At 38.8% G+C, this 20,765-nt stretch overlaps 2 protein-coding genes and 1 non-coding gene across 3 annotated transcripts; 1 reads left to right on the top strand and 2 right to left on the bottom strand.

Moving 5' to 3' along the window:
• Positions 1–639: 639 nt before the first annotated feature.
• trnan-guu lies at positions 640–713 on the bottom strand. The gene has a single exon. It is a non-coding gene; the product is annotated as a tRNA-Asn (tRNA).
• An 856-nt stretch (positions 714–1,569) lies between these two features.
• LOC118773549 (death-associated protein kinase 3-like) lies at positions 1,570–7,554 on the top strand. The gene is made up of 9 exons (XM_036522535.1): positions 1,570–1,644; positions 2,466–2,594; positions 3,627–3,987; positions 4,316–4,445; positions 4,981–5,029; positions 5,418–5,444; positions 5,721–5,873; positions 6,407–6,452; positions 6,551–7,554. The coding sequence occupies exons 2-9, from the start codon at positions 2,530–2,532 to the stop codon at positions 7,079–7,081; spliced, it is 1,362 nt and encodes a 453-aa protein (XP_036378428.1). The 5' UTR covers positions 1,570–1,644; positions 2,466–2,529; the 3' UTR covers positions 7,082–7,554.
• A 6,697-nt stretch (positions 7,555–14,251) lies between these two features.
• LOC118771427 (cathepsin L1-like) lies at positions 14,252–20,579 on the bottom strand. The gene is made up of 8 exons (XM_036519421.1): positions 20,519–20,579; positions 16,766–16,905; positions 16,446–16,568; positions 16,152–16,319; positions 15,742–15,966; positions 15,489–15,654; positions 14,634–14,739; positions 14,252–14,351 (listed from the first exon to the last, which is right to left on the bottom strand). The coding sequence occupies exons 1-8, from the start codon at positions 20,577–20,579 to the stop codon at positions 14,252–14,254; spliced, it is 1,089 nt and encodes a 362-aa protein (XP_036375314.1).
• Positions 20,580–20,765: the final 186 nt, after the last annotated feature.

A 20,765-nucleotide genomic window follows, 5' to 3' on the forward strand; every position in this document is an offset into this window, starting at 1 on the left:
CAGTTGTGTTCTTCCGTTAGCCTTAGGATGAGCTGACTTAGACGTTTTATGTCTTGCTTAGTTTGCCTAGCTAAATGTCATGCGTTCACATTACTTGTAGGGGAATCACGAAATCCTTTAATTGGAACGTCAGTGCTGCGTGAGGGAAACGATGAGATGGTTGCTAGGTACAAACTGTCAATTAGTTGTCAGTAGATAGCATAATTGGCTGTTGAACCCCTGAAACCAATCATAACTTTGGGATAATGCTATTGGAAATCTCTTCTCTGTTCTTTCCCACGTGACTGAAGTCAGACTGGCGTACAATTGTCGCTATACTTGCTGTACGCACTTTTGTAAGTCGCTTTGGATAAAAGCTTCTGCTAAATAAATAAATGTAAATGTAATGTACAATAAAAAAAATACCGTCTTAGAATCAATACTGAATTCAGTCTCATGGAAATCATATAAATATGACTTAAAAACTGAATCCATTATTCAAGAGAGAATGTACAACGTAATTAGGCCCTATTTACAAAATATATTGGTGTATTCTCTTTAAAATTGTATTTTTTCGGTGAAGAGCAGTTTTAACACAAGAATGCAAATAGTAATGCATAATTACATCTGATCACTTTCAACGAGGAAAAAAAATATGGTCGTCCCTGGGTGGGCTCGAACCACCAACCTTTCGGTTAACAGCCGAACGCGCTAACCGATTGCGCCACAGAGACAACTGTGATATGAAGGGAGCCGCATTTTCTACTAAAACAAGTTAGATGTAGTAGTTCGATAACATTGTTAACTGTTAAAACTGTTATAATCCACATAGCATTAGCAACATTAAAATGTAGGTACTTTTAAAGCATTCCCACCGTTAGGTTTTATGTAGGAAGTTTCTTTATTACCAGATATGTTACTGTCTAGCTCTGGGTTTGACGTCGTGGGGATATCCAGGTATGCACTTGGGTGACGGTATCTTGCTCGCTAATCAGCTGGGTAACAAGTAACTAGTTTTTCTGTTTTATCGAACGAATGCCTACACTTTATACCACAGGTATTTTATTTACATAATTGCACTAAATGTGTGTTTACTGTGTATACCAGCAATGAGCTCCGCTAGCTAGATTTACCGACTTAACATTGGCTTCTGTTGCGTTAATACTGTCTTAGCAAACAAAATGTAACGCGACTCGCAATTTTACACACGTTATAACCTAATATACTATCCATACAGAGCTGGATATTTGCTGGGGCGATACGGGTTAAGTACCTTGCCCAAGGGTACAATAATAGTGGTCAATCTGGGAGTCAAACCAGTATTTTTCGGGTATAGCTAGCTAAACAATATTTAGATTTACTGTCGTGTGCTTTTTGTGTGGGCATTGACAAATGTGCGCAGTATCGATGACTTTCAAAAGAAAAACAGGTCTTTATCAAAGACGGTCTATTATCTTTTTAAGAAATCACTTCCGCTCTGTTTCCGTTTTAATGGTTGCCATTCTGTCTTGTACAATGAGCGTGTGGACAAACCAATAGAACTCATGTTTTTAGAAAGGCGGTCTTAAATTACAGTGATGTCATTCCAGTTTATCGTTCCCAGTGACTCCAGTCTTGGATGAATGCATGCAAAAGCAGGAAAAGAATGCGAGCATCGAAATAAACGTAAGGTTACTTGTAACTTGCTATATAAGTATCATGAGGATGTGGATAGCTGTCTGGTAGCGAGCAAGATATCGGGATAAATCGATGTGAAAATAAACTTAGTAAGCCCTAGGTGGATAGTGGGTAACTAGCTTCCTAGCTAACCACATTACTAGCTAGCTGTATACGTAGCTAACTTAGCCAGCTAGCCACAGATAATGTAGACATAGGTCTAGTTAGGTAGCAACCAAAGTAGACAATTTAGGCAGCTGATGATGCTTGTTGGTGACTAGCTAGCTAGCGAACGGTATCAATTAGCAGGCCAAGTTACAAAAGTTAAAGGAACTGAGTCCATTTAACCAAGTATGGTGACGTCTGTAGGATGTTGACGTATGTAAGAATGGTATGCAGTGAATGGTTAGTAAAAGTTAGGTAGTCGGGAAGCGGTAGAAACGGACGAGTTAGTAGAATTGCATTACGTTAACCCGCTAGCTGACAACCAGCTAGCTAGTAGTTGGTGTAGGTAGTTTGTCGGGGTCATTCGTGGTGATGTAGCTGGCCTGTATGGAAAATCCAGAGTTTTCGTATGTACATTCTCACACAACATGTTGATAGTAAGAAAATCATTGACGTCTGGTATTGTGCGAAGAGCCAGACTTAAGGTGCTGGAACGGACTGCAGCTGACCGTAATTCATGCGACAACATATGTTACCTTGCTAGCTACGTTCATGACCAGGGTCAGGATATTCCTCATCAAAAAAATCTACAAAGGTGATAGGTTGTGTTCTTTTCACATTGACGTTTACCCATAACAGTACTTATTGCCAATATTTTCTCTAAGTTGCCATACTCCAACCAACTCGGAGGGAAGTTCGGACCACCACTGAAAGATAACAACCTGTCTAATGATGGCGGGATTCAGGCAGGAGAATGTGGAGATGTACTATGAAATGGGAGAGGAGCTGGGAAGGTACGGTGGCTCAAAGCTTGCGAACATGTTGTATTTCAGTGGAAGAACTTGTTCATGAATGCTGTTGATGCTGTAATATTGTTTAGACTGTTTTAATCATTTAAACATGAACAAATTGTTGAACTGGAAATCTGTTAAAACGTCTTAAGTTAAATACCAGCGAGATGTTCTTTAATGCAGGCATTATATATGCAGCGTTCACTTGTTTCTTTGGCGGAGGTATGTCTTGCATTGATGTATTGTGCATTTTGATTTGATGAGCGTGAATTTGGGAGTGAAGGTGGAGACCCTGAAAAAGGAGAGTGATCTACTTGCAGGAAGTCAAAAACAATTTGACTACCTTTATATGGAAGTATTGTTTTCAGCACGGGTTGTTGCAAGTATGACATCATTTTCTGGCTACGCACTGACTTTCAGCCTCTTGCCCTGTGTGTAGCTGCTGGGGTGAGGAGGTTCTGAGTTTGCTGCATTGCTCTAAAAAGGATTTCTGACACTACCACCCCCATAAGAAATTAATAGAAAATATTAACTTATTTGCTATGCTTATTTGTGTTGTTCAGTACTCTAATGGTTTAGAAGTCACCTTATAGAAAAGTTATTATGTGCTCTTCAGATAAGGGTTGGCATTCCTGTGTCCAGGGATGCACCAGTTGCATGATAAACTGTAGTTTCTGGTAATACTGGCACTAGTAAGCTTAAAATGACTCTTAAACTTTGTTTTGCTTGCTCTTTCTGAAAAAGTGTATCAACTGCTGTTTTAATAGAGGAGCACCTTACATATCAGCACTGTTTTGTGAAATGGCATAATATCAGCTTGTTAATTATTGAGTTAGTATTGTTATCAGAGCTAGAACACAAAACAGTGTCCTCCTTGCTCTAGGCAGGTAGTCATCCTCTAACTGATGAATTTTCAATTTTTTCTTGTTACAGATTTGATGTTGATAAGTGTGCAAATGTTTATGTGTATATCAGTGTGACAGTGTCTTCTCTCTTCTGTCGTCTTTGTCGATCTCTCGCCCTGTCCCCTCTCAGCGGGCAGTTTGCGATCGTCCGGAAGTGTCGGGAGAAGAGCACAGGCTGCGAGTACGCGGCCAAGTTCATCAAGAAGCGGCGCCTGTCGTCCAGCCGGCGGGGCGTGAGCCGCGAGGAGATCGAGCGGGAGGTGAACATCCTGCGCGAGATCGAGCACAGCAACATCATCACGCTGCACGACATCTTCGAGAACAAGACCGACGTCATCCTCATCCTGGAGCTGGTCTCGGGCGGCGAGCTCTTCGACTTCCTGGCCGAGAAGGAGTCCCTGACCGAGGAGGAGGCCACCCAGTTTCTGAAGCAGATCCTGGACGGCGTCCACTACCTGCACTCCAAGCACATTGCGCACTTCGACCTGAAGGTGACTGTGGCAGCGTAGTAGTAAACTTTCAGAGCCTTCTCAGTCTGCTTTAATAAACACTGTCGCAGGCTTATTGAGACGTAGAGAGCCTTTCTCTGATGTTTCTGTCCTTGGCACCCAGTCCATTTCACCCACTGTAACTTGAAAGAAAATTGAGCTAGTTTTAAAAGCTCAGAATTCAGATATATTTTCTCATGAACTGTAGAAAGAGTATTTTACAGAACCCTGGGGTTATGGATTTTACAGCATCTCTGTATCTTTTAGTGTTTTTTTGTTCCTATCTTGATATTCAAGTCGATTGAAGCAGAACACATGCTTTTTGTTGTAGCCTGAGAACATCATGCTTCTGGATAAGAATGTTCCCAACCCCAGGATCAAGCTGATTGACTTTGGGATTGCGCACCAGATCAAAGCGGGAAATGAATTTAAGAATATTTTTGGTACCCCTGAGTTTGTAGGTGCGAATTTTTTTTTCCATTTATTTCAGAAATGTGAACCACTATTTGAGATGAAGTTGAAGTCTTGATCTTTGTCTTTTGTTTTATCAATTGCAGGGATTTTATACGTCATATATTCATATGTATGTATGTAAGCTAGTACATAGTGAAATGTGTGTGTGTGTGTGTCTGCACGCAGGGGTGGGTTATCAAGGCTATTTGACATGTTTCATGTAAGGTGTGCATTAGAACTGCAGTATTTCTCAGGAATCCTGTGTCAGTAATTGTGCAGCAAACATATTTTATTTGTTGAATAGCCTTAATAACCATACCCCCCGTAATATGGGTGATATTAATTATATTATTATTAAAACTACAAGCGATCCCGTTCTTATAATTTGCTTATAGAGTACCCATACAAGAAAATTTCTAGAAAATCACGCCAATTTAAAGTGGCTCCCATGTCTCACAGAATTTTCCTGTGTTTGTCACCAGTGATTCCTACTTGGAAAAACAAATTGGAACAAAGTGCATTTTTCTTGTTTTTTTCCGGCAGCTCCAGAAATAGTCAACTATGAGCCCCTTGGCCTTGAAGCAGACATGTGGTGAGTGTGAAAACGATGTATAAATGGAACGTAACATAATTGGCAATGCCAAATAGTTGGATGAATCATTTTTCTAATTTATTATTTTTTTAAATATTGTGTTCTGTGTCATTTGGTGTGTTAGTCTTGCATAGTCTTGTACCAAATCGCTGTACTTTAATCTCAAAAGTGCACGGCCACCTGCAGAAGTATTTGTGTGTATGTGTGTGTGTGTGTGTGTGTACACTGCATATATAGCACACAGATGCACACACAGTTTGAGCACAGTTTGAAATAGGATGGTACTTGAATGTGTTTTCTAAGATAAATTGTAAAAAGAAGCCTTTTTAAATTAGTCACAAATGTCTCCAAATTTTATATAATTGTGTAACTAACTTTTTTTCCCCAGGAGCATTGGAGTCATCACATATATCTTGTAAGTATTCATCTATAATGATATAATATATTAGAGGAGAGTTGTTACTAAACCAGAAAGTATTCTGGCATCGACCCTTGTCTTTCGTAATACTGGCATCAGAATAACCCAAACATTAGTTAGCATCTAGTCACAATATGATTATTGATGGGAAACATACTCATATGCATTCTTCTGAATGTCAGCGCAAAGTTTTATTAAGGTCAGTGTATGCTGTAGATGATAGTTGCACCAACACTTCACAGCAAGTGAAGTCAAAGCAATGTTTTTTCATAGGCTGAGTGGTGCCTCTCCATTCCTGGGTGAGACCAAGCAGGAGACCCTGACCAACATTTCGGCTGTCAACTACGACTTTGATGAGGAGTATTTCAGCAATACCAGTGAACTGGCAAAGGACTTCATCCGTAGACTGCTGGTCAAAGATCCCAAGTGAGCATCATTGACTGTCAAGTATGGTTGTTGCAACAGCAGAATTTTGAACATTGTCGTGACATCAGTTCAGTTTCATGATATTCGATACATTTCAATGCCACAGCACAAAAAAAACATCTGAACACCCCAAATAAGACTTTTGCTTTCATAAAGATTAAGATTGGGTTTTGGCAATCTTCTAGATTTTTTGTAATTTTTTTAAGTAATTGACTGTGTTTTAGATGAATGCAAAGATGATTTCATCAGTCAAGTACAGACAACTGGGATGCCTTAGCTATTTTGGTACAACTGAATGCATCCTTAATGAAACCTCAGTTGTGTTGAAGTGTCAGGTCTTTTGACAATGTCAATATCAATGTCAAGAATGTGTTTTCGAATTGTAAGAATTATGTTTTGCAATTCCACTCTGAAAGGATAAAATATGGTTTATTGGATCCATCAAATATATATTTCATTTATATGTGATGGTGCTTATCAGTTTGTTGTCTGGCTGTGTAGGCTTTATTGGAGACCCATTTTCTCTATTTCAGGAAAAGAATGACAATTGAAGACAGTCTGCAGCATCCCTGGATCAAGGTTAGACTAGATCTCCTCTTGTTGATAAAACCTGTGCAATTGGTTAAATGGACACTAGAGCCTAACCTGCTAAAATTCCGCCATCTTCCGTCTCCCAGGTGATAAAGAGGCGGAACGTGCGGCAGGAGGAGAGCGGGCGCAAGCCGGAGCGCCGGCGCCTGAAGACCACGCGGCTGAAGGAGTACACCATCAAGTCCCACTCCAGCATGCCGCCCAACAACACCTACATCAACTTCGAGCGCTTCTCCCAGGTGATGGAGGAGATCGCCGCGGCCGAGGAGGGGCTGCGGCAGCTGGAGCGCAACCAGAGGTCGTGCCGGGAGGACGTGGCGGCCCTGCTGTCCATCTACGAGGAGAAGGAGAGCTGGTACAAGGAGGAGAACGAGAGCATTGAGAGCGACCTGGGCCAGATCAGGCAGGAGCTGCAACGCACCCAGTCCCAGCGCCGGAAGAGCCAGGACGAGGTTCGCGCGGCCCTGCTGTCGGCCAACGCCCTCAAGCGCAAGTTCGGCCGCCTGGAGAACCGCTTCGAGTCGCTGGCCGAGCAGGTGGCCTGCGAGGTGCGCTGGGTGGAGGAGCTGGTGCACTCGCTCGCCCCACAAAAGCTCTCTGCTCCCAGCATGCGATGATTGTGTTTGTTTTCTCAGGAATTACTTCATCCTGACTCCTTTCCTCTCTTTACCTCTAAGGGCCTCTAAGAGCAGAACAGCTCTTTTAAAGAGCTAAAGACCCATTTCAAAGTCTGCCCTGTCTCAGGTTGGGCTTTGACTGTGACATTCATATTTACCCATTCCCCCTCAACAGCCACCACCACCACAACTTGTGAGTTTACGTCTTACTGTAGTGACTGTCTGTATCGTGAACCACATCATTGTATTCTGTGTACCCAGTTTTACATCTCTGCTTTCCAAAAATTGAAGTCCGCTTTTTACATTCCAGAACAAATTTTGTATCAGTTGTGCTTATGAACAAACAGCAATATTTTGGCTAACAGGGACAAGTCCAACATATTTACTATAAAAGCTACTAGGTTACTACATTGATAAGCTGCATTTTGATTTTCATGGTTTGGTTACTAACATATATATATATATATATATATATATATATATATATTTTGCAGACTCATTCATTACTTTTAGAATAGGTTATTCCATATACCAGCGCTAGGGGACTGTTAGAAATGTCTCATGAACTGCTACAACCTCTTAAAGAATATGTGCTGTATCCTCATGTATGTGCCTGTCTTTCTGTAACACCGCAATCTTTTGTAGTTGAAACAATGCCAAATATGGCCAAACATTTCGCATAATTCCCTGAACTACAAATAACCGGTTAATAGAATAACACGGACTTGTGACCAAGGATTCTAAGGACAAGTTGGCCTAAATTACATTAATGCTTTTTTTAGGGTGAAATGACCTGTGATGGGATTACCGTGAAATGCATATCTTCAGTAAAAACCCCTTCAGCAGCTCCCATGTCACAGATGGCGTTTCTCCATTCCTGTTTCACATAACATGTGAAGTAATGGTCCAGTGCTGACCACATGTAAATAGAAATCCAGAACTATGGTGGAGCGCTCCACAGAAAGTAAACTTAACACATCTCTGGTGCCTTTTGAATGAGTTAATCAAGTCGACTACCTGCACTGTAATGCTGAAATGCAAAGAATGTTGACATTTGGTTTTCTTGTGATGTATCTGGAGAAGTAACTCAGGATACTGAATTTTGTACTCATACTCCAGTGTTTGCAAGCTCTTCCATATAAAAAAGGAACACTTGTTTTATTTGTGCAATACAAATGTCTAAATTTGCTACAGAACATAAAGTGGTTTGATGTCACTGCGCGCTTACAGATTATTTGCCAAATATTATGCATGATCTTCATTCAGCATTCAAGAATAATATTTTATTTGTCTTTTAACAAGTCATTAAGCATTCCAAGTGTAATTGTCATATTTTGAAAGTATATCATTCCTTGTTCATATGTATGAACTATGTATTTGCTATTAAAATACAAAAATCTAGCAGTGTACCCTGTCAATGCTACTGCTTTTAAAGTGTGTTGTCAGTCACACATTGTGCAGTTAATGCCTCAAAACCTGTTCTCAAGCAGCTTGTCTGGAACATATGATTCTTTTTAATAAACAGAATTGAAACAGTCATATTTCATCATGTTTATTAGAAAAGAATTTGCTGAGATATTTTAAAACATAAAAAATCTCACCCTCACAGCTGTAGTTACTGTTTTAGGAAGATGTTAGAATACATAGCATAGGTGTTAGATGTTTACAAACACGCTGCAAGTATAGTGTTTATGAATGTAAATGTGTAATATTTTGCACTTTCAAAGTACTAGGTCCATAAGCATTACCTAAATCGTACCCCAGCAAGCAGAAGCTTGTGTGCTTGCCTGGTAAACCTTTCTGCCTTGCCTTGCCACACACCCGTAGTTATTGCTCAAGTTCCACTCTTTGATAGTGATAAAGAGGAGTCCAATAGCAGTGTAAGTCCCATCAGTTTCTCTGGACGCTTGAGCAACGCCGTCCTGTGTAGTCACCACAGTGTTGTTGATCTTCCAAGAAATGTCCACCAGACTTGCGTGCAAGCCCCGGACAAAGCAGACAAGTGTAACAGTCTTCAGAGAAGTTGGCTCGATGATGGAGGGCAGAAAGACGAGCACGACAGGATCAGCGGAGCTCGAAGAACCTTTAGGGAGAACGAGACATTTCCGTCTGTAACCCATATTCAGAGAAATGTTGCTTTTAGCTCAAAAGCATACTTCGACCAACTTTTATGAGTCTTTATTCAGCACTACAAATTCTACGGCACCAAACGTTCTTGTAGATATAAGACATATAGATGTATAATAGTTGACAATGGATTAATGATACAGTAATTGCTTCAATTCCTGTTCATAAGGCTTATCTGAAAGCTAACATGATTTAATGTAACTCTTAGCCTTGCTGCTCCATATATGTAAACACCTGCGTGAGAAGGTGTTTTTCCATGGTAGGAAAGCAATAGCGTCTTATTCAGTAAGGTCAGATCAGTAACACAGTAGAAGTTGTATGAGCTGACTTACTCTCCACAAAGAGCTGAATCCCTTCACTGAAAACAATGTGCTCTTGAATCTGATTGTGTCCATTTGCAAGCCTGTAAAACAAGATTCTTAATTAATAATAATACCAAGAGTGATAATACTAATACCACTATGAATGATTATCATGATCATCACTGAGAGACAGAACTTTACAATATTGCATGGGTACAGTTTACAGTTGTTCATAATCAGAAATGTGCAATCTGTAATACATATTGATAGGAAATCTACAGTGCAGTTATCCATTGTTTGTAATCTATTAAATTTACCCCAGTAAAAGTAAACTGATCCACAGCTCCCTTGCCCTCTTCATTCTCTCAGGATGCTTGGCAGTTGATGCTCATGAGACAGAGGTATGATAAGCAGACGAACAGCATGCCAGACCCTCTCAAGTGTAAATATTTAAATTTGGGTGTCATGTGTAACAGAGTGCAGTTCACATTCCTCACTGAAATGGGGAGGTGTACCGTGAGTAGAATTAATGGGATTATTTCTGTAAAATCATTGTTTGCGTTCTCCTTAATCATAATATTAAAGGCTTTTGCTATTTTTGGATGTGGCAGCAGTGGCAATCCTCTGACTGTGAAGTTAATCAGCTTAAGTGATATGGGGGAGTAATAACCATGTTTGGCCTCATAATAATATGGGGTTTATGTAAATTAAAGTGAAAAGATTATTTATTCACACAGGTAATATTATTACATGCAGCTGAAACATTCAGAGAAATTAATTAAATGCAAAAGTGTCCTGGAGTGCTGATATAAAGAGTAAAAATAATACATTTTTCAGTCCATCTGAATGTTTAGTTGATAAAGAACAACTGCATACTATGCATTGCAATGGGGAAAATTTAGGGTCACGGTGTAACTTCAGGTGGGCATGGTAGTGTTTGCAGCTGAATGTAATGCCTCAGAAATAATAAACTGAATGACTTTGTAGCCATCTGACAGAAGCCATCTGAAAGAAGAATCTTATACTGGAAGGAAATGTTGTGAAAAGTCATCCATGTGGAACTAAAATGGTCTCCCAATGGCCCACTATGCCCTTCTGGTAAAAACAGGCAGTTATGGCAGTTATTCCGTTAACAGAAAAAACAGGAAAGAACAGTTGGTACATTTTATGATTTGAAACAGATGTAATCACATAATCAAGAGCCACTTTGATCACTTTAAATCATATAAACATGTGTGAAGATACTCCAAAGGGGTTTGCCACATGTCTTTAACCAGTTAAGACAAACAATAAAGACTGAAGACTGCTGTAATCATCTCACGAGCATTAGATCTGATAAAAAGTATTAGTATTTAATTAAATAAAAATGTAAAAAAAAAAACCCTATTTCATATTTCATATTATACATTAGTGCTTGTTTGTATATATATATATATATGTATATGTATGTGTGTGTGTGTATTGTATATTCCAGTGCATCATATAGCAAATGCTCTTACCAGAGCAACCTCCAAATCAGTGCATCACTATGCTACTATACATTACATGAATGTATATTCCTTTTTTTAGTATTATAATGTATTTAGAATGTAATGTATTTAGAATATATTCGTGGGATAAACAACATATGTAATACTTCATACATTATAAATATACTGAAAATACCCAAATGGGAATAATTTACATATTTCCAATATATTAATTGAGCTAACAATATTTTTCTTTCAAACATCTTCTCAATATTTTATTTTGGTATGGGGACCTATTTATTATCTGATTTACATATTCAATATGTACATATGATGTAATATATGATATACAACATGATATAAAATATTCACTTGAAGCTGATATTTAGGGCACTTCCTAGGTAGGAACTCTACAGTGGGGTAGAAATAGAGGGGAGGACATGACAGAGGACACAGGAACAATGGAGACAGCTAGCCGTGTTTACAGTCTCATGGATTTGCTCATGCAATTCTCATCTACTACATTACACATACTTCTCTTACCCCAGAGACCTGGTTGAAAAATGCAGCATATTTTATTTCAGACTAAATGCCATAATCAAAAAGACAGTGTGTACAACAATTATACACAGTTTATACAGCATTATACATATTTGCATTTAACATGATCACAAACATGAAAGAGAGTAGAAATGTAACCGTTGGTACAGGTTTGTTGCTTCTGAAATCAAAACTGAACACCATATACATGGATTTAGATATCTAGTATATTAAGCTGGTGGATCATTTTCTTCCAAGTTGAAATGTATTCATTCCACAGTAGTACACAGCAGTGTCATCTGTGGTTGTTCTGATTAGTAACTGGTGTTGAAATGTCTCGTTTTCCTTGGTAAGGACAGTGAACCTGCTGGAGTTGAATCCATGGCCATACAGCACCTTGGAGGTGTTGTTTAGGTGGTAACTGAGAACCAGATGGGGCCCTTCTCCTGGGCTCTGCCTGTACCAGCTCACTACCCCTGTGCTGTTGTCTGGTAGTAGCAGGCAGGACAGTGCGGCCCTTTGGCCCTCTGTCACTGACAAGCTGGTGGAAGTCTGACACCACAACCCTGAAATTGCACAAAAATCATTTCTCTTGCATTTGTGGGCATTGCTAAAATAGTAAAAAATTAATAGTTGCACTTTATAGTGGTCTGCAAGCACTTCGGTTTCATCAACCTCTTTCAAATGCAGCAAAAATATAGCCTATACCTATCACAGCTTAGGAAAATGAGGTGTAAACATAATAGTTAATCCACACACAATCACTCTAAACCAAAGGTTCATTCAGATTGTTTTTAAAAAATCAGAGTTGTGTATATTAAACACAAGTACTATCACATATGTAAATCCTTTTATACCGAAAATGAATTCTAAAATTCTACAAATCCCTCTAAAATGTATGACATATAGAATGAAAACCCTAATCAAATTAATCATATTTTGTGAAAGGTAATCATGTAGTATTGAGTAATGGTCTTTGAGCATTAAAATGTGCAATAAAAAGCTTATTTCCCCTATAGGACTTACCACTCAGTGTGACGGACAAGAACAACAGAAACTCAAGCTTTTCTTTCATTTCCAGCCCTGGGATTCAGTCCTGGAAGGCAACTTGGAAACTGTGGAAAATGATGTCCAAGCTGATACTCCCCTGTTCTTCAGCTGTAATTATTGCACAGTTTTAAAAATTGATTAATAAAAGATTACCCCTGTTATTGAAAGAGCAGAAAGCGTGGTGGCTGTGCTGCTGTACCAAAGGTTGTCTTATTTCAGCTGTGTTCGTTGGTGTCAGTTGAGAACCGCAGAGGAACTGAGACTGCTGGCATGATGTGGGGGCACTGTGAAAACCACCTGGCCCTGTATTTATAAGTGTCACTCTTACCTTGTGAAGAGCCGGCACAAATATTCACTTGTATCTGACAGAGTCATACTATTCACCCTAGACCCTCAAGGTCCTGCGGCGTGTGTGCGCCGGCCCTGCGCTGTGTTGCCTGGACTTCCGCCGGCTATATCGTTACACAGTTGTGATGGATCAGTCTGATTAAATTTCATGATATTTGTGTTGTATTAACAATCATCTAATGGGTAACAGAATTGGCCAGTGTAGCTATCACTTAGGGCTTTAGAGTTGATTCAGCCCTGTCAGTTTTTTAGTATCTGCTCAGATCTTACAAATTTACTACCTTAAGGAAGGAGTTACTTTTTGTTACCCAACAAAATGAGTTTAGTGCTGTTTTAAATGAATGAATGTTGAGCTGATAAAAACTGGTGAATATGTCACTGATGATTGAAGGCAAGCAAAAAACAAGAGTGATGACTCATCCATGAATTACCCCTTAGACTCCTATTTTGACAAATAAAAAAGAATGGTACTTTTGGTTCTAGGACCCATGAGTCTGTAATTCTGATGTGATTCATATAATTGGCCACACTTCAGAACAAAGCTAGAGACATCTAAGCTTTAATATGGGTAATCCCAAAGCTTGACAATTTGTATACATTTTACCAAGATATATTAAAATTGTTCTAGCACTAGTATGTTTTTTAATTATGATATGATCATGAATAATACTGATAAAAGCTTGAGTTAAGGGTCCAGAATAAAAGTGTTTAACCTTTTTAATGGTCATTTATTGTGAGTTGTGACCATTTCAATCTTCTTGTTGCATTGTTCCAAATTCTACAAAATAATGAAAGCAAGAATGCAAATAATACAAACAATAGCAAATTTGTTTTGTAAAAGGTACATTTACTTAATGGCTTATTTGATTACCTGCCAGACCCCCTCCTAAGCTGCATGTGTCTCAGCTCATTATTCAAAGTTGGAACAGAGCTACTGTTACTACTACTGTGTTAATTTTAAAAGAGTACTGTTATACATTTAAATGATCAAATATTTTGGTAATTAAGCATTTACTGTAGGAAGTCAATACATATTATATTTTTTGATATTGCAAACCAGGTTGCCCTTTAAGGAAAACAGCTTTTTTTGTCTTTCAGAAACCACAGCAACTTTGTATTACGTACCTTTAGCCCATTGTACAATAATCGACAGTTCATGGGTTGATAAATTTTCAATTTAATCAGAATTTCAGTGTCAGACATTTCAATATTAGCAGACATGAATAGCAACAATTACACAAAGATTAAACAGAAAAAAATTAACAGCCCCCAAATCACAGACAAAGGTGTATAGATAATTCATTGCATCATACAATATGTCTTTTTTAGTTGCATTAAACAAATGGCACAACCCCATACTGACTGATCCCACAGTGACGCTGTCTGTTCTTGGCTAGCCGCATATATCCTTCCTCCCCCCAGTAAATACCCCAGCTGGAGAGAAAAGACAGAAGCACAACAAAGGAAGGTTACCTTGCAGAACTGCAGAAAACTCATGTCTACAAAATTGTTTATTTTCAGTTAATTTAACAAGCAAGAAAAGTGACATGCTTTACTTTTTAGTTTGATCTTAAATTGGGAATGTGCAAGCGGTTCCAGACTAAACAAATGGCCATAGCTGACCAGGTTTCAATGACGCTTTCTGTACACTCATATAACAGATAGTATTTAGGGCACAAAGGCCCATGAAGTAATAATTCTAAAGCAGCTGCTCACCTGTTCTTGATTGTCCAAAACTCTTCAGATCCCTCAGTCCCAAAACCAATTAGCACGACAGCATGAGCCTGCTTCCAGATGGAACATTTTGGATCATAAAAGACTCCTACAAGGGGAGAAGGTGTTTTTTGGTCAGAGGTTAGTCTGAAACCCAAGAACATGGATGACATAACAGATAGAGGAGCCATGTAAAGTTGTGCTTATTTCAAAATGTATACATTCTGTTAAATATGATTTCATTAATAAATTCAAGTAACTTAACTTTTAAAGAGTCAGATGCAATTGCAGTATAATGCAAAATGAAGTGTAATATGATAGATGAAAACCTAAACACTCTAAATGTGTGTAGTCAGGTCTGTATTAATGAACATTAAGCATCAAAGGTTCAGTCAGTCAACTTTTTTTGACTAAATTTACAATTAATTTGACAAAACTAGCATTGTGCATATCAGAGAACAACCAGTTACAGTATATAACATTCAATTGTTAAATAGTTTACTTAAGGTCAGGATTACACATGGAAAGAAGACAGAAGACTAAGAAAGGCTTGTCAATCGCTGTGATGCATTTCTCAGGTTGAAAATATTAGTATCAATAAAACGGGGATTTAATGGTAACATAAATGATCGTTTTGGGGTCCTGATTTGGCTCATGGACTGCCCTGAGGTGGATTGAGAAACATTCATGCAAACTATTTTTGCTATCAGCCTTGAACTATGATTGCAAAAATATGCTTGTCACTGAACACTCTTGTATATTGTATATTGGGTCTTATAACTTAAACTCTTCAAAGGTTGAGACCTTGTGATAATTATCTCATTGGCTGTAGTTGAAAGTGCAAGGATTCGGTCAGACCTTTTCGGTAGAACTGGAAGTTGCGGGTAGTCGTGTCAATGACCACGGCTATGGGTCCAATTGTCACCAGAGCATCCTCAAAGGCCTGTTCATCTCCAGGGGGCACATACTTCCAGTCCTTCACTGAGACAGCATTCTCACTCCTGTTAGCAGCACAGCTCCTCTCCTGAACATTTCCGTACAGAATGAAAGCAATCAAAAATGTGTTCAATCATCCACTGTCTCAGGTGACCACAATATCCCTCTCTTTTACCTCCATGACATAAGGGTATGAGGCCTCAGTCTGGATGCCCCCATTTTGCATGATGTACATGTAGGCCAGGCTTGGCCGGCCTCCTATGCAGGCTTTGTTCCCTGTGGGTGTGGAACAGTCCACCAGCTGCTGTTTGCTCAGGGGGATCAGCTCGCCCGTCTTCTTCATCCACTGGGCTTCCAGAGCCCCAGTAGCACTATATGCCCAGCAGGAACCACAGAACCCCTTCATAGTGAGAAGAACAAAAATGATCTCAAGGGTTGGATGTGGGACTGAGTTCTCTCAATAAGCAAAACCTGATCTGAGGTGTTTCATTAACATTTTGGTTTTAATTCAAACCTCAGTATAATCATCCATAAAGCATTTACAGAAAAAAACTGTCAAATGGACATTAGCTTTGGAGAGCCCACCTGGTCCTCCACAGGAGTGATGTAACCCATGCTCCTGTAATCAATGCTCCTGATGTTCAGTTTCTGGGCCTCCTGGCGCAGCTCAGAGGCAGAGAGCATCAGACTGTTGCTTCTTGGGGTTCTTGCTTCCAGTGACGCCCGTGTGACTTCCACAAATTCACTGGTGGTCTGATAGTCAAGTTAGAAGAGGAGGAATGGGACACATGCATGTTTTTGTTATAACCTAATACACATTATCTGAAACATGATTGAAAAAGCAAGAAAAAAAAAAACAAAAAAACACAAGCTACTCACAAGATCTCCAAACTGGTTCATTCCCATTTCATAGGTCTCTTTGCCCTCCTTATACCTTTTGTTATGTTCCTCAATGAATCTGTAGTTCTCTTCCCAGATCTCCCTTCTTATCAGATCCCCTGTCTGAAGCACACAAACGTGTTAATGATCTTTTCCATCCATGCTTTATATATTGTTCAAGATCATGGCTGGCTTGGCTGCCAGCAATGCATCTACTAACAGTAAACTGTGAAAATGACTGGATGGGAGCCTTCGTCGTTGCTCTTTGAATATGAGCACAGCAGAGTATGAGGACAGCAGAGGGATTTGAAATGACTTACCCTCTTGGTGGGTCTCTTGTATTCCATCTGCCATCGTTGCCATTCAGAGTCCAGGTCAGGATTTACACAGGTGCCCAGACCCAGGAAGAGAGACCATGTAGCCAGGAAGCAGAGGGCCTTCATGGCCTTTGTAAGAGAGTCTGGTGGAGAAGGGAATTCGGAAAGATGAGTAATGCCAAGAAACATGTAGGTTACTGAAGAGTGCTCTTCTAATTCTACAACTTCACACAAAAATGAATCATATATATCATTTATTCAATACACGGTATGACTGGACAAGCTGTTAAACAATTCTAATTGAACTTTTGAAGCTAAGACTTTTTTTTAAAATTACCTGGTGTTGAAAGGAAGTATTTTGGAAAGTGTCTGCTGAAGACAGTCTGTGCTGAGTGGTGTGTTCTACTGAACCGAAGCTTCCAGTGGCAAAGGATCTGATGTGTGTCTTTTATACTTCTTGGAGGTGTTAAAGAGGTTTAGTAGGTCACTCCTGAGTAAACAGCTCTTTTTAGTGTTTTTTAAATAAGACATTGGGAGATTATAAAGGGTGGGGACAAAACAAATTGGCTTACACAATGTCAATATAAGAGTTTATACTACAACAGAACAACATTACTAAAGAACTGACCTCACCAAGAAATGTATTTCTAAACCTTATGTAACTTACATTATTGTCATTGAGCAGATGCTCTTATCAAGAGACATAGGTTACAATTTTATCAATTTATACAGCTGGATAGTTACTGAGGCTATTGTGGGTTAGGTACTTTGCCCAAGGGTACAACAGCAGTGTCCCACTGGGAAATTGAACCAGCAACCTTTCAGTTATGAGCCCTGCCTAGATAAATATACCATCATTTTTAAAAGTGTCATGGTAAGGGGCATAATCACCTCTCACTTCTGTCTTTCCACAGATTTAAGCACAGATAAAGACTTTTTTCTCATAACCGCACCATTAATAAAGACTATACCTTTGTGCATCATCCTTTGTCTTTGCATCTATTTACATCTGTTTGAATCTATGTACAGTGATCACTTCTAAATAACCTGTAGGTGGCATGTCATTGTTTAGGGTGTTCTTTCAAAGGTGTGTCAGGTTTTACTGCCTTGTGTTAGCAGTGATGTATTAGCCAACATGATGTCCTTCCACCCATTTTAATCTCTTGTGCAAATGTCATTATTAACAAGGTAAATACAGTAAATCACTATGGCGGCTCATTATCTATAATTGGGTGCCAAAAATGACAAGTATGTGTATTCTGTATACAATTCAATAGACTTTATTTAAACAATTCCATTTATAAAAGTGGCAAAAATAGGTATTATTCAGTATCCATATATTGACAGGTAATAAAAATAAATATCTTACATCCTTATTTAATATCTTAATATGCATAAAATTTACTTTGTATACACTTTTAGACTCTGAGATTCTACTGTTATAATGTTATCTTTGATGCAAAATGATGTTAGTATGAAAAATTATAACCTTTTGAAAGTCTTTTATATACAAAATTAAAACTATTTAAAAGTCATGGCTCTCTTGCTAATCCCTCTGAAACAAGGCAGCATGTACACCTTTGATCGTGCTGGCTGCTGTCCGCCATCCCTGTGAGGCCGGTGGGGGAGCTGTGCACAGTGCTCTACATACACAATATGCACCAACAAATTAAGCCTCATGCTTTAAACTCGTGGTTGATTATTTCCATGGAAAACATCCACATCATCCCATTTAAAAACAATTACCAATACAGCGAGAACACAGCACACAGCATATCAGCTCACACTGACAGAAAATAGATTGAAAAGTAAAACTAAGGATAGAGGCAAAAATAGAGAGAAGCAAAATAAATGACTTCAGTTTATCAATTGGAGTGTCAGTTTAAGAAAGCACTTGATTTCATTCTACTGCTCCTCTGGCAGACCCTGATTGTCTTTCTCATATGCCCTCTCTGCTATGTGGTATGTACAGTTTCTCACTGTTGTCCCACTGTCATACACTCAGAGGTGGTTCCACACTCTGCCATTTGACTGGTGGAGGTGGAGAGCTGAGCAGTCTGAGGGATTGCTTTTGAGATTACTTTGCAGGGAAAGATTGGGGAAGAGACATGTTGGTTATAACAGGCAATGGCTCTGAGAAACCTGGAACTCCTCATTGTCTTCATGTATAAATTCATCTTGCTCCTGATGCCGTTGATTGTTTGTGCTTTTTGCCGGCGGGTTTCCATTATTTGCAACTGTTTTACAAGGACCAGTCAAGATGTCAAAACAATGTCACAGTGAGGTTCGGCCGGCTCATACCCACCCTGCTGTTTCTCTTCCTTATTTTTACTTGGTGTCAATGAATATGTTCCCTTCAAAATTTGTATCAGCTATGAGTGTTAAAGGGAAAGAGATCTTACTTTTCAAGGAAGGGTTTTAAAAAGGTGAAAAGAAATTGGAAGCTTTTTTGAAGTTTAGGGAAAATGATTTAATTCTGGATACAGATGACATTTTCTGTCAGATAGCAACTGCTCAGAGCTAATTGTTATGCTATCATACATTCCATTCTACTGTCAGAGTTTGGGTTATGCATTAAAAAACATGGACATAATATAGAAAACAATGTATACACATTTCCCCCTAGGGAATCCTTATTTAAAACAACATTATGCAAATGTAGAAAAGTAGATATTAACTGTTAGTTTTGTCTCTGATGAGTCTGACTTCAAGATCATATGTTGCTGAATTATATATTATTTATGTCGTATGTTTAAGGCTCATCAAAAAATATCTACTACTATATGGAAATAAATACAATTCCTAGATGGAAAATATTTTGTATGTATGCTGTAGTTCTTAATTTGACAACAATCATTTTCAACAGCATCCAAAAATAAAGTGGTCAAGTGAATAAAATCATGTGTAAAACTAAGGAATGTATTTAACTTTACAAAGCACAGAAACCCTTGAGAGCCATCTATCATGAAACGTCCGGAACTACTAGTGTAAAATGCTTGCAATCTGTTGATTATAAATATTTAGTGTGTTTCATTAGTCGATGCCCATAATGAGAAGGGAAAAAACAGTGACAGTACTCGTGTGAATCTTGCTCGTGGGAGTAACACACAAGAGAAAAAATGAGCCGCTTTAGCCCCCACCAGCACCAAACTCTCATTTAACTTAGAATACACTTAAGACGTCAAATGCAATATGCATACCATTGAGTCCAAGCCTTAATACTTTCCCCTGCCACCACTTACAAGAAACTGACATTTTTTAGAAAGCGGAAACGTTTAGTTTATACAGAAACCCTTATTTCCCAAAATTCTTGAGTAACTCTCTTTGCCAACTGTCTGCTAACTATAAAACAGAATTATTGCCTAAAAAGAAAGAAGAAGGCTTTCATTAACTACTGATACTCAACAGACAGCCTAACTTTGCAACTCCATCTAAGACACATAAAATCTCAATCAGGGACTACAAGGCACGGCCACTTGCAGAACGGTAATTTTATGGGAGAAATAAACATTCTTTGTTTTAAACATAAATAGATTTTTTTTACATTGTGTAGATTTGTGAAAAAAAATCCTTTCTATTGTAATCATTATATTATGTCATGTGTGCCACTAATTTTTTATTTGAATTACCAATGTTCAATCCATTGCTTGATAAAGATTTGAAACAATCAATCACACCAGCCCAGTTCTGAAATAATTCCGCAGTGTGACAGTAAGTTTCAGACAAAGGGGACGACTCCATACTGGCTGATCCCACAGTGACGGTCCCTGTTCTTGGCCAGCCGCAAGTAGCCGTTCTCTCCCCACCATGGGCCCATACTAGAAAATAGCAAAGCATGAATATTAGCATGCAGTGTTGCTCCATTCCCAGGAGAGGGAGCTAATCATCTTAACATTAGTTGATAGACTCATTCCACCAACCTGTTCTTTATGACCCAGAATGGCTCAGATTCTTGAATTCCAAAACCAGTTAAAAGCATAGCATGTGTCTGCTTCCAGATGGA

This window comes from Megalops cyprinoides, chromosome 2, assembly GCF_013368585.1.
Source record: "Megalops cyprinoides isolate fMegCyp1 chromosome 2, fMegCyp1.pri, whole genome shotgun sequence".
Classification (NCBI taxonomy): domain Eukaryota; kingdom Metazoa; phylum Chordata; class Actinopteri; order Elopiformes; family Megalopidae; genus Megalops; species Megalops cyprinoides.